Source organism: Hemibagrus wyckioides, linkage group LG11, assembly GCF_019097595.1.
Source record: "Hemibagrus wyckioides isolate EC202008001 linkage group LG11, SWU_Hwy_1.0, whole genome shotgun sequence".
NCBI lineage: Eukaryota > Metazoa > Chordata > Actinopteri > Siluriformes > Bagridae > Hemibagrus > Hemibagrus wyckioides.
The window spans coordinates 12,061,517-12,075,111 of NC_080720.1; the positions used below are offsets into that span (position 1 = coordinate 12,061,517).

The following is a 13,595-nucleotide window of genomic DNA, read 5'->3' on the forward strand; positions in this document are numbered from 1 at the left end:
TCAGACTATCATCAGGTTTTAAACACACAACCATCCAATCACTACTAAACTGCCATACTGTCCCAAATACTGCTGCTTCAGTGGACTAGTCTGGCCATTCTCCTCTGACCGCTTCTGTGTTTCTGGTCCTCAGCAGTTTCTGAAATATTCAAACACACAGCCATGCCACACAGTCACTGACCTGCCACATGATTCAATAACTGCATGAATGAGAAGGGGTGTTCCTGTTAAAGTGGCCAGTCTCTCTCTCTCTCTCTCACTCTGTGTATGTGTGCGTGTGTGTACGCAGCGTTACGTTTTCCCAGCTTGTTTCTATAGCTATTCTAACAAGCTGAACAACTCGCTAAGAGCTGCTAGCTAGTGCACACTCCTCGAACACAACCCTGCTAAATGGAACACATCCGGTGTCGGCGGTCTCCAAGGAAACAGTTTGTGCTTCTCTGTAGTGCTCCACCCGAGCTCCTTCACCGGCTGTTCCTGATGTAACATCCTGCTGTTTTACATTTAAACTTTAATGCTTAACTCTAAAACTTTAATGTTTCTTTCTCCGCACATCATGGCAGAAAGTCTCCGTTGTTTCGGTGAATGTCCAGCAGAGAGCCGGAGCTGAGGAAAGACTCAAAGCTGTGCAGTAAGTTAGCCAGTTATAAACTTTACCCGGTTGCCAGGTGATGCATTTACTAACGTTAGCAACGATATCCCTCTTCGTCCTTAAACTGTCCACAATGTTAACAAGGCACGTGCATTTAAAAAGCTAATTTCTTTCGATAGTAGGAATAGCTTGCTTACACAGGCTGCTGATAAATCTAACGTTGTTAGCCTGTAGCTTAGCACTGGTAATGCTGCCGCTTTACCGTTAGGCTGTAGGATATACAATGAAATGTCAGCATTAGCTGTAAAGTTAACGAGTCCCCGTTATTGTGTTGTTTTAAAAACTAATATTAAAACGGTATTCAGTGAAAACATCTGCGGACGGACTGTGAGCACGGCTTGTGTTTACTGCATGGAGGAAATACACTTACAGTAAACTCCAGAATTATTGGCACCCTTCATGATAGTGAACGTAAAATAAAGATGTGTGATGTGGGCTTAAACTTGTTGACACACACACACACACACACACACACACATATATTTTTATCATAAAACGAGCCCGTGTTTCCAGTTATTCATTTCAAAAATATTGGCACCCTCTTGAATTGCTATTCTAATAAGGCTAGAGAGAGCTGGTTTGAGGGATGATTTGGAGCTTTGTTAGATTTGTGTATATTTATCTTAAATCTTATCAGAATGAACCGGATTTTAAGCTTAAATATAAATATGTGGTATTTAGCAGAATTCATGATGTCCATCTTCACAAGAGATACCGGACCAGAAAATAAAAGTGAATATGTGGTCATTTTCCTGTAGCAGAACTTGTTGTTTGTTTGTTTGTTTGTTTATTTGTTTTACCAAACATTCTGATTTTTGTTTTATCAAACACCAGACTACAGCACATTAAAACTTCCCTTCAGTTCAACTGAGTGTATTAGTCATTTAACTAACAATTTATGTTCTATTGATGTTTACAGGCTAGGTTTATTGTTTTCATAGCAATACACTTATATATATATATATATATATATATATATATATATATATATATATATATATATATATATATATAATTCATTTTACAATACCAAATATACACCATATATACATCAGCCATAACATTATGAGCACTGAGAGGTGCAGTGAATAACACTGATTATCTCCTCATCATGTCACCTGTTACTGGGTGGGATATATTAGAAAAAATGGTGACTGATTAATTATTTTTATTTATTTATTTATTTATTTATTTATTTATCTATCTATCTATCTATCTATCTATCTATCTATCTATCTATCTATCTATCTATCTTTAAGATATCTTCACACACTGCTCGGTAGGCCTCAGGTCTACATGCAGATTTGAAACCCAATTGGTGTAGAAAATGCTACCAAAACTGTGTTGCAACCTAAATCATCATGAATAAATATAAATAGATTTTAAAGTGCAGTGATTTATACTGAACTAAAGGAGTGACATTTGGTTGTCTAGAAATGAGAGTCAGTGGTTTGGAGCGATGCAGCAGTGCTTAGAAACTGTCGAGTGTTTACATACACTCCAGGGAAACAGTAATGCACTGTTCAGCTTCACTGCTAGCTACTGAAAAACAGGATTTTACAAATGTGTTTTGGGATAAATAAGGGTTGTACTAATGTGGACTGTATCAGAATGAAATATTCAAATTCTCTTTTGGCATTTATGTAGATTTATGCTGTTGCTTTCATATTCATATTAAAATACACACATGAACAAAATTGTTATACCCTTCCATTAAAGAAAGAAAAACCTGCAATGGTCACTGAAATAACTTGAGACATAAAAAAATAATAATAAATAAAAACGAAACTGGCCTAGACAGAAATGATGATCTTGAATTTGTGCAGAGTACAATGAAATCTCAAGACTATCAAGACATTCTGGAGCGAAATGTGCTGCCCAGTGTCAGAAAGCTTGGTCTTAGTCGCAGGTCCTGGGTCCTCCAACAGTATAATGACTCCAAACACCCAAGAATGGCTAAGAACAAAACATTGGACTATTCTGAAGTGGCCTTCTTTGAGCTCTGATCTAAATCCTATTGAACATCTGTGGAAAGAGCTGAAACATGCAGTCTGGAGAAAACACCCTTCAAACCTTGAAACAGCTGGAGCAGCAGTTTGCTCATGAGGAGTGGGCCAAAATACCTGTCGACTGGTGCAGAAGTCTCATGAAGAAATTACAGATTGCGGTGATTGCCTTAAAAGGTTGTTCAACAAAATATTAAGTTAAGGATGCCATCATTTTTGTCCAGGCCAGTTTCATTAGTGTGTTTTTTTAAATGCTTCTGTTGAGCCACAAATCAAAAGCAATGTCTGATTTTCATTAGTTAATTTTCAGTAAATTTTTATTTGTTATTTCTTTTGTCAGCTATTTCAGTGACCATCAGTTATTTTATTTAAGTTATTTCAGTGACCTTCATGGGTTTTTCTTTTAATTTTGTCCATGTGTGTAAGTCTTTTGGCAGGGGATATATTTAGAAATTTTCTTTTCTATTTTTAAGGGCCTTTCTGATAACTGTGGCCAGTTATCTAATAAACTAGATCAAACCAGGATGCTGTATAAAAACCAGAGTCGGTGTATAGTCTTGTATACATGCTCTCCAGAACAGTCTGACTAAAAATAGCTCTCCTCTTTTACATGCCTGTATTTTCAACTACATTTGAGTTACCCTACTTTTTTTGGCTGGTTTTAGCTCTGAGGTTCTACAGCAGACATTTACATCACTGCTTGTCCATATGTCTCAATTGGGTTACAATAAGGTTGAATAAGTTAAACCATGACAGACCAACAACCAGATTAGTTTATGTTGTTAACAAGATTGTCTGCAGTTTATTCTGCCTAACAGATGTAGTTGGATAAAGTATTGTTGTTAAGGTGATTGTCTTAGAGATCAAACAATTTACAGTTAGCAGGAACTGTTTTAGTTATTACTATTCATCATCCCTCTCTTTCTTTTCCTGTTTCTGATTTTCAGAATTAGATTTTGCTTATTGAAGAGACTGTTATTGCACTGTTATTGCACTTTAGTGGTCAAACTAATGTGGTACATTATATTGTATATAAGCTCAACATACTAGAGCATCTCAGTTCCTCCAAAAACTTCACAGCAATAGTTTACAATTTAATTGTGTATTATACATGTTATTTATGCTTTTTCTCTACTGTCATCTGGATATGTTCTGTGTCTGATCACTTTTTCCTTTATTTTTGTCTCTCTCTGTCTCTTCTTTAGAAGTGCTCAATCGCAGTCATCCCTTCCTTTTATCCTTAAACCTCATATCATGCCAGGACAGATCTCCCCAACCTCTCCATCCTGGAGTGCCTCAATCCCCACTCAGCCATTCCACTTTCGTCTCCGTATCGAGCCGATTGACTGGCGGCGTATGGCAGCGCTGGACGTGGACCGTGTGGAGAGAGAAACAGACATAAACGTGCTGCAGGAGTTCATCAGTGCTGTGACTTTCTGCGCTGTGGAGGGTGAGCGGTGTCCTCAGTGCCGCTGTCCAACGGACATAACACTGCTAAAAGTTCTGCGCATGTCCCAGCTCAGCACAGAGTACCTGCTGCACTGCCAGGACTATCTGAGCTCACAGGTGACAGCGCTGGAGGAACGGCTGCAGGGAGCACTGGCTCAGACACTGCGCGAGGAAGATGAGCGAGCAAGACTCGAAAAAGAGTTGCAGGAAATCAAGCTGGAGAGCCGGCGTAGGAAGAAACTCATCGCTACTCAACAGCTCCTCCTGCAGTCCAGTGCCAATAATTACCACAAGGTCAGTTTCTTGAAGTGAAATCAGGTAGGCAGGCTAAATTTAAAGCCTGAAACTAAATTCACAGCTGAGGAAATATAACAAATGATAAATGAAAGGATTGTTACTTCTGATTTTGGTTTCATTGTGCTGTCTCTGTTTGGTCTTATTTTTAACTGTTAAAATAAAACAAAAAATAATGTGTCAAAATATTTATAGGTGACAATTTTATTGAAATGTACCATTTAACTAATATTGTTTCAGTATACGCCAGAAGAAAATGTCTGCTTTACGTAATGCAATCTGTCTCTTGTTTCAGTGCCAGTTCTGTGAAAAGTGTTTCGTCAATTACTCTTACTTACAGTCTCATGTTCAGCGCAGACACCCTGAGATCACTGATGCAGGTATAAATACCCTTTCAATGTGTTCACTGAGCTGTGTAAAATGGGTGAGTCAAAGAAATTTGTTGGTATAAACATATAAACATATGCCATTTCATTATGCAGTTCTGCTTTAGCTAAATTAAATAGCTTTTATATTTTAGTTTATATGGGGGGTGTGGTAGCTTAGTGGTTAAGGTGTTGGAATACTGATGTATTTGTTGTGTATACATTACTGCACAGTGAAATTCTTTCTTCACATATCCCATCCTTGGTTGGTTGTGGTCAGAGTGCAGGGTCAGCCAATGCAGCACCCCTGGAGCAGGGGGGGTTTGGGGGCCTTGTTTAAGGGCTCAATGGTGGCAGCTTGGCGGTGCTGGGGCTTGAACCCCAATCAACAGCCCAGAGCCTTATCCACTTGAACTACCAATGCCCTTGAGCAGATAATAATGCCACCACTTAATATAAAACACAATCTTAACATAAATGTTCTTTAGATTTAGCAATGATCCCCAGAATGTAATTGGGTTCTGAAGTTTGCACCTGAATGTGATGATTCAGACATGAATAGCTGGAGCTGCAGTTTTCCCTTTAACTCCAGTTAATGACTCATTAACTCCAGTGCTAAAACTACAGAAACACCAAACAGCAGTTTAGTAGATACATTTGTAGGTTGGCTTTGTACAGAGCCACAACAACAGTGTTGTAGTTATATTCCCAATTTAAGAAATATATATATACATATATCAGTTCTCAAATGGTGCAACATGCTGGCAACTGTGTGTGTTGGTCAGAGCGACAGAAGAAGATGCAGGTGGAACAGATGAAAGATGGACTGGAGGAGCTAAAAGAGAAACTGAGACTGACTCAGAGTCGCCTCGAAGCAGAGAGAGAGGCAGATGCATATCGGAGACACCAGGTGGGTATGAGCCAGCCCTAGAGAAGTGTACAATTCAAGAACCTTTTAACATGCAGTTGCATTCATACCAGATATATGGAACATACGTGTATATATATATATATATATATATATATATATATATATATATATATATATATATATATACGTACACTCCTGTATATCTTTTCTACAGGAGCTGGAGGAGCAGCGGAGAAGAGAGGCATCAGACCGGGAGATGATGGAGAGATGCAAAGAGGTGGAGAAAAGGACATTTCAAGATGAAATCGATGGCCTGAGACAGCTTCTTCACCAGGAGTTTGAGCAAGTAAAAAACAAGAGCGTCTCCATAGAGGCTGTGAGTGTGTACCATGCTGGAGCATTTACACAGTGCAGGCCATAGATGGAGACAAATATCCTAAGATCTAGAATATGACAGAACTATTAATGGTCAGTTCTTTACCCCTAAAACATACACTAACACCAACACTAGTCTAGTCAGTAAATAAGCTGGTGTCTTTGCAACATGACAGCGAACTGGCTACATTTACAATATAATGCTAAACAATACACAGTGTTATCTTACAGTTTCAATTAATATAATGTATAACTGTGTAATCAAGTCATTGTTTTTTGATTTACACTGAAATTGAAAGGTTTTAGGAATACCTGGGCTATATCCCAAGTCACATACTACCACATCTACTATTAAATAATATACACATATACTTTTGTCCATTTGTTGTAATTAATGGACACCAGTATTGATTACACATTGAAATGATTAGACTTCTGACCATTTTGTTATGGGTTGTAGGTTTCAAGTAAAGAATGCCACTAGTTGTTAAATCAACTAGTCAAAAATTGTGACATTTTAGTATAAGGATTTAGACATCTTTAGAGAGACTAACTGTTTTGACCTCTGTGTTGCTCCTTACCCAGTATAATTGTAGGCACATTGTACAATACATTGTTTTGCCAAACTGTTTTCTTAAAGGGGAGATGTGAAAAACTAAATATATTATATATAAGAATTCTGAAAGTTTTAATATAAGTAGTAATAACAGATGAGGACTTAAAACATGTTTTTAAAGCTTATTAATGAATTATTAAGATAGTTACCTTCATTTGGATTTTTTTTATATGATCAGTGAAAATGAAGGCCAAGAAATCTGTTTACATGTCTGGCATTCGGCAGACACCCTTATACAGAGTGACTTATCTCACTTTATAAAACTGAGCCATTGAGAGTTAAGGGCTTTGTTCAGGGGCCCAGTAGTGGCAGCTTGGTGGAACTGGGATTTGACCTCACATCTTTCCGAGCATTAATCCAACTCCTTAACTGCTATCACATCCCCCCAAGAATATTTCTTTTTCTATAGCCGTAGTCATTTTCACATATTTGTTTCATGAATTATTACTCTATAATCATTCTGTATTGTGTATGTTGTTTTGTGTGCACAGAAACTACATGAATTGGAGAGCAGAGAGCGAAACCTGTCTAATCTAAGAGGTCAGGATGAAATTGAGAAAGAACAAAGGAGGATCAGAGAGAGAGAGCTGAATGAGCAGATGGTTCAGACGGTTTGTTTTCATACTGTTTGCTGTGCTCTCTTCTTCTGTTTAAAAATAAAGTGATGCAAATTTTAGGGAAAATTATAAAAAGGGAACTTATCCCAAATGTAGAAATTTGGGTCTTACTTATGAGTAATTAGCTGAGGGAATGTGAGTGCAGTATCACCCAAATGAGGATGGGTTCCCTTCTGAGCCTGGTTCCTCTCAAGGTTTCTTCAGGCTTGCTCATTAGGGATAAAATAGTTAACTTTAAACTTTATCATTTTTTTATGTTTCTATACTTCTGTAAAGCTGCTTTTTTCCATTGTTGAAAGCACAGTACAAATCAATTTAATTGAAAAATTGAAAGGTTAAGTAAGAGATTGGCAGTAATTAGACCACTGTTCTGAACCATGTAAGTAAAGAGCTTTCAGTTTACCAGTCAGTTGATGACATCCCTACCTTCAGTGGAGAGACAAGGCTTGACCCAGGAGCCACTGGTGGGGTGTTATCACCCACCTGGCTTAGGAGTGCTTAGGACTTTTCCAGAAGCTTCTGAAGAAAAATACTGGGATTTTCTTATTACTTGAGCTGCAACCTTGAATTTGATCAGACTAGATGATCATGTCTAGTATGTTCTGTGTCTTTTAGAAGAATAAATGGAAAAAGAAAGTGCAAGAGCTGCAGAACAGACACCAGCAGGAGAAAGAGAAGGTGAGAGTACATGATTGTACATGATTTGTGAAGCTACCAGCAAAACTAGTCTCAATCTCAAAGAATCTGAGGGTCTATTGCAATGAGACTGTCTTGAATGCACTTTGTATATGTGTGTAATGTAGTTGGAAAGTGAAAATAACAGGCTGCAGATGGCCTTGTCTGTGGAGGAAAGCACAAGTTCTAGTGTGCACTCGCTGAAGCAGCAGGTTCTGTCTCTCTCTAATCAGCTCAAAGAGAGAGACACACTCCTCCACTCACAGAAAAAGAAGGTGAGGAAGTCAGTGTCCTGTCTGACAATATTATTCTATCTTTCCATCATTTTACATGTGAACTGTTTGTATTTTTCATTTCAGATAAAGAGGTTGATGTCCAGATCACTGTCAGGTAACACACCACCAACATACTGGATGACTGAGTTTGACAAGAAGTTACATTTATAGATATGTGAAAAAAAATCTATCTATCTATCTATCTATCTATCTATCTATCTATCTATCTATCTATATTATATATTATTTATTTATTTATTTATTTATTTATTTATTTATTTATTTATTTGTGGTGGGACAGGACAGCAAGATAAATTGTAACCATGAATCTGAGCAATCCGAGTAAAACATAATGCTGCAACTATGACACTATGGCACTATTCACCTTCCTGTTTTGTAGGGTCACTTCCAAAAATGGCTGTGCAGGACTCTCCAGAAGAAGAAGGAGATGATGAAAAGGAAGAGAGTATGAGTTTACAAATTAATAACTACATAAAGTGATTAACACTTTATATATTTAAAAAGTGTCACTGGTGGGCATTAAAGATTTGTTTGCATTCATTTCATTACAGTTGTTGAAGTATTGACAACCCAAGTAGAACCAGCGAGAGGAATTCCAGTGCAGAGGAAGAATTTCAGACCCATCATTAAGAAAAGACTGCAGAAGAGACTGGAGATGATGGGACTAAGAAAGGTAGATGTACTGAATTTAATGAATGATTAAAAGTATAAGTATTATAATTTAATAATGAACAGATGGAGTAAGTTGTAAACTTTCAGATACTCCCACCAGTACAGTGTAGTTGCTACCGTTCACTCAAAATTGTCCATTCATTTACGTCCAAGTGTTTAATCGTGGTCAGAATCATGGAGCATCTGGAGTAGGTCACAGCACTTTAGGCATGAGGCAAGAAGACAACCTCACTGGGCTGCCAGTCTATTGAAGGGAGCCCACACATGTTCACCTACCCATTCACACACTCATTTACACCTAAGGGCAAGGGTTTTGTGAATGGTATGGTCCATTATGCATTATGTGTCTCCCTTTAGTTCATTAAAAAAACACAATAATGGTGTACTCAGATCTCTCAACCTTTCTGTATGTGAATGCCCATCAGTTATATATTGTTTACTATTTTGTTAAATACCTGATAGGATTACTAGACAAAAGTAAATCCTAGCAGTACATCAGTAATTCAATACACTGTAAAATATTTTGTTTAGCACATACAGTATCTACATAAGTACCTGTGTAACCACTTACTGAATGTGTTTACAGCTCAGTCATCATGTTGTTATATTCAATGTATTGCTGTTACAGTCATTGTTGTGTTGTTCAGGGCACTAAAGGAATCTCTACTCAGACCCTGAAAAGTCTAATCTATGAGCGAGGACAGACATTTAGGAGCCAGTCACAGTTGCATGATTTGAGGTACAGCCTTGAGAACCAGCTAAAGGAAAGAGTGAGAGACCTGCAGAGGAGCCAAGGAAAATCTACACCTAGCACACACATGCTACGTAAGAACACACACACCACACAAGCACACAGGCCACTTATATTATATGCAAGCACACAAGTATTTTAGAAGTCACTTAAGCACATACACCACTCACAAACAAGTCAGTCATTACAAAATATATACAGGTTATGTCTGTCATGTGCTTACTTTTTCTATTAATTACAGCTGTGTTATAGTTATGAATCCAATAACCATAAAGCACACGATAAGGACAAAGTAGTTTCATTATTAAAATTTAGTTATATTGAATAGTTCTGCTTTTTATCTGATGGGTTCTGCTCCTGGATTTTTTAGCGAGAAAGAAACTTCGTAGTCCGGTCATGGAACAGAGCTCTAAACGTAGACAGCTCAGCTCCAAAAACTCCCCACAGAAACGTGAGATTCATCAGCCTCCTACAGCTGCACCACGCTCCAAAGCACCTGCACTCACACCGATTCGACCAGCACAGCAAAAGAAGAGCAGGTGCTTACACACACACACACACATACAGTGTGTCATCAGCACATACCTAAATAATATAAATCTATGACATGAAAAATTAAAACAACTTCAGGAAACTCCTTTGTAAGTCTGTAACTTTTAACTCCAATAAGATCATAGAGATATCAAGATGTAGATATATAGAAGATATAGAATATGTTTATTTCCAATGCATAAGTACAACAAAACTAAACAAGTATAATTAAACCTACCCCGAACATTGTATAGGACATTTGTATCTGTTGTGTTGACATCTTCTGGACTGCTATGAAGATGTAGCAGGGCTCATCAGGGTAGCTAAAGTTTTGTGCATACAACAGACCGAACAGCAAAGTGACAGCAAATTACCAACATTTTCAACTCATGCATTGCCAGTCCTGATATCCATGAGGTGTTTACTTGCAGCATAGTCTCATAACAGATATCTCAACTCTGGTGTGCTGAATGATTATATCAGGGTTACATGCATGCTCTGTGTGATTTACATAAAGGTAGACTTCAGCAATCTTCAAAGCAATGCATTAGAGGACGAAAAATCAAGTGTATGTGGATTAAAAGAGAAGTTAAAAATGCTTAAGAATTATGGAAAGATGGTAATCTTGACCAGGATAAAATATATGGTTTAATATAATAAGATGAATGAATGAACGAACAAAAAAGGGAAATATTTGAACACATTTAAATTCCATATATTTCATAGAAAGCTTATCTGGGCCTTCACTCATAGAAGGACACTTCTAAACACGAAACAAATAAAGTAAATAATTCAGATTCCTACATTGTAACTTTTAATGCAGTGACTTATTTACATTTATGATTTCACATTCTTACATTTCTCATAAATGTTGATGCTGCCATCTAGTGTTAATATTATGAATGGCAGGGATTTTTCTCTCCATTTTGCATTTATGTTTGCATTTCTTATCTATTTAACGTTTTGTTGCAGCTAACGATTTAGCAGCTGTCAGGTCCATCTAAAACAGTCTGCTTTATATATTATCAAAAACTCAATATAGTATCAAATCTGTGGAAAATGCAAATGAGATTTTTTGTGCACTGTTTCATCTCACATACTGTACATCATACATGTCAGGCCTAGGTCAGTATTCCCTTGTCTTATCAGCAAGTGTTGATGTTTGTTTAATGTACACTTTCCCTCTCTCAGTACTCCACCCTTCAGCTCAGAAGAGGAGGATGACGACGAGTCAGGCGAGGACAGCGCCTACATCACAAATTCCCGGGACAAACCGTCCACCTCTGTTCACCTCACACCAACGAAGGAACGACAGAGAGCAGAACATGAGTTCAGCTGGTCAGACAGCGATGATTCAGATGAATCGGGCACACAAAAACCACAACAGGCTTTTAGTACACATGGTGAGAGAACGAGAGTTATTCCAACTAAGTGTTTTAAGAATTCTATCAGACACTCTTATTCATAGTGTCCTAAGGTTTGTTTTGAAAGTGAAATCTTATCACGTGTTCAGTTTAAAAGGTGAGAGGTCACTGGTTTGCCTCCAGTTCCCCACTTGTGGGAGTGTCAAGCTGACCTACCTTCTCTGTGCTCTTTGGTTTCAGGTTCAGTTGTTCAAACGCTGACAAGAAGTTTAGAAAAGCAGCTCAGCAGCAGCATCACAAATCCTGTAGGAGGAATACGAGTCCTGCCTCCAGCCTCTCAGCCTTCACCTCGACCCTCCATCATCAAACAACAGGCGGTACAGAAAAACAGACCAACACCATTAAAGAAAATTAATCCTCATGTCCTTATAGCATTTAACTATGTTGTTGTAATGCTGTTTTAGACATCATATAAAATGCACAGTTTGTCTAATCATTCATGAAAAAGGCCACACAAATGCCTTTTCTTGCATGCATATGCTTGTGTGGTGTGTGTGTGTGTGTGCTGTGAATAGGACGCTAAAGAGTGAATACCTTGTCATTTCTTTTTTTTTCACTTCTTTGTAACTTGTTTGTAATATAGTTTCAAGTATTTCGGAAAAATACTTGTTGATCTTTGTTTCACTTAGATTATAAATTTATTGTTTTGTACTGGTTCACAAACGGTACACATCATTTTTACTAGTACATTTTATTGCTATTAAGGAAGCTTTTGCGCAACAAAGCATGCCAGAAAGCTAATGAGATTTGTGAATTACGAGTGTGATTGTGTGTCACTACAGTGTGCATTTCTCTCTGCAGGTGTCTGAGGAAGAGAGTGATGTGGACTTGTCCTCCATCGAGGAGCTGACCGCTCCACCCACGGCCGGGCGCAGAAGCTCAGATGTGGGTGTCACCTCAGGCACCAGCGTATGGAGCTCAGCTGCCAGCAGAGGAGGAGCATGGTGAAGGGCTTTAACATTCTTAAATTTACTCTCAATTTAATCTTCATTTAATAAGTTTTAAGTCTAAAATCTATCACCTGACTTATTTAGTTAGCACTTGCATATGTTATACTGTTTAGCCTTAATATGGAAATGTGGCTTAAAATGAAATTATATTTAAGTTAAACTATATTTAAAGGAGATTTTACATTTCTTTGTTTTCTATTGCAAATAAATAAATAAAAAGAAAAAATATTCTCTGATTTAATCACACACATACATGCCAATGTTTTTATCTTTTAGGGTTTCTGATTCATCTGATATGCTATAAAATGGTGAACTTTTGACTTATGTTACCAAATAATTAAAATAATTATTATAATACAGAAAAAAATAAAGAAAACATGAACAAAAAATTAAAAATTACAAATGATAATTAATGATGGGGGAAATGACATCCTTAAATAGCTAATGCAAAGCAGACTTCATCTGGAAAATTACAAGTTTTTTAAAAGTTTTTTAATTAAGCATTATTACATGAATAAGATTAGTAGTGAATATCAGCATGCCTCCCTGTCTGTCTGTCTATCTATCTATCTATCTATCTATCTATCTATCTATCTATCTATCTATCTGTCTGTCTGTCTGTCTGTCTGTCTGTCTGTCTGTCTATCTATCTGTCTGTCTGTCTGTCTGTCTGTCTGTCTATCTATCTATCTATCTATCTATCTATCTATCTATCTATCTATCTATCTATCTCTCTCTCTCTCTCTCTGCAAAATTTGTTCTGTGCTTTTAGTAGTGTTAATAGTACTTTTGCTGCATTTTGGAGTTTGTCATTATATGTTTAATATAACTCCACCACAATAATGAAACATGTTGTTTCTCAGGCAAAAGACACTTTCATCACTAAGGGATTTCAATGTTTTCAGTCAGGAATTAAACCTGATCGATAACTCTCACCTTGATCTATGAAGTTACCTAGACTGCATGCACTTTTGGCTGTTATTTGGTGCCAAAAATGATTTCAGTCTTTTCATTTAGATTATACAGACATTTTATAGACGTAAGTATAGAC

General features: G+C 37.2%; 1 protein-coding gene across 1 annotated transcript; it reads left to right on the plus strand.

Annotated features, from left to right (window-relative positions):
• The first annotated feature begins 322 nt into the window (after positions 1 to 322).
• On the plus strand, positions 323 to 13,114 carry dzip1l (DAZ interacting zinc finger protein 1-like). The gene is made up of 16 exons (XM_058402190.1): positions 323 to 631; positions 3,864 to 4,401; positions 4,697 to 4,781; positions 5,552 to 5,676; positions 5,852 to 6,013; positions 7,120 to 7,239; positions 7,861 to 7,923; positions 8,049 to 8,195; positions 8,280 to 8,310; positions 8,596 to 8,661; positions 8,768 to 8,889; positions 9,536 to 9,713; positions 10,010 to 10,178; positions 11,362 to 11,573; positions 11,775 to 11,911; positions 12,396 to 13,114. The coding sequence occupies exons 2-16, from the start codon at positions 3,913 to 3,915 to the stop codon at positions 12,540 to 12,542; spliced, it is 2,253 nt and encodes a 750-aa protein (XP_058258173.1). The 5' UTR covers positions 323 to 631; positions 3,864 to 3,912; the 3' UTR covers positions 12,543 to 13,114.
• Positions 13,115 to 13,595: the final 481 nt, after the last annotated feature.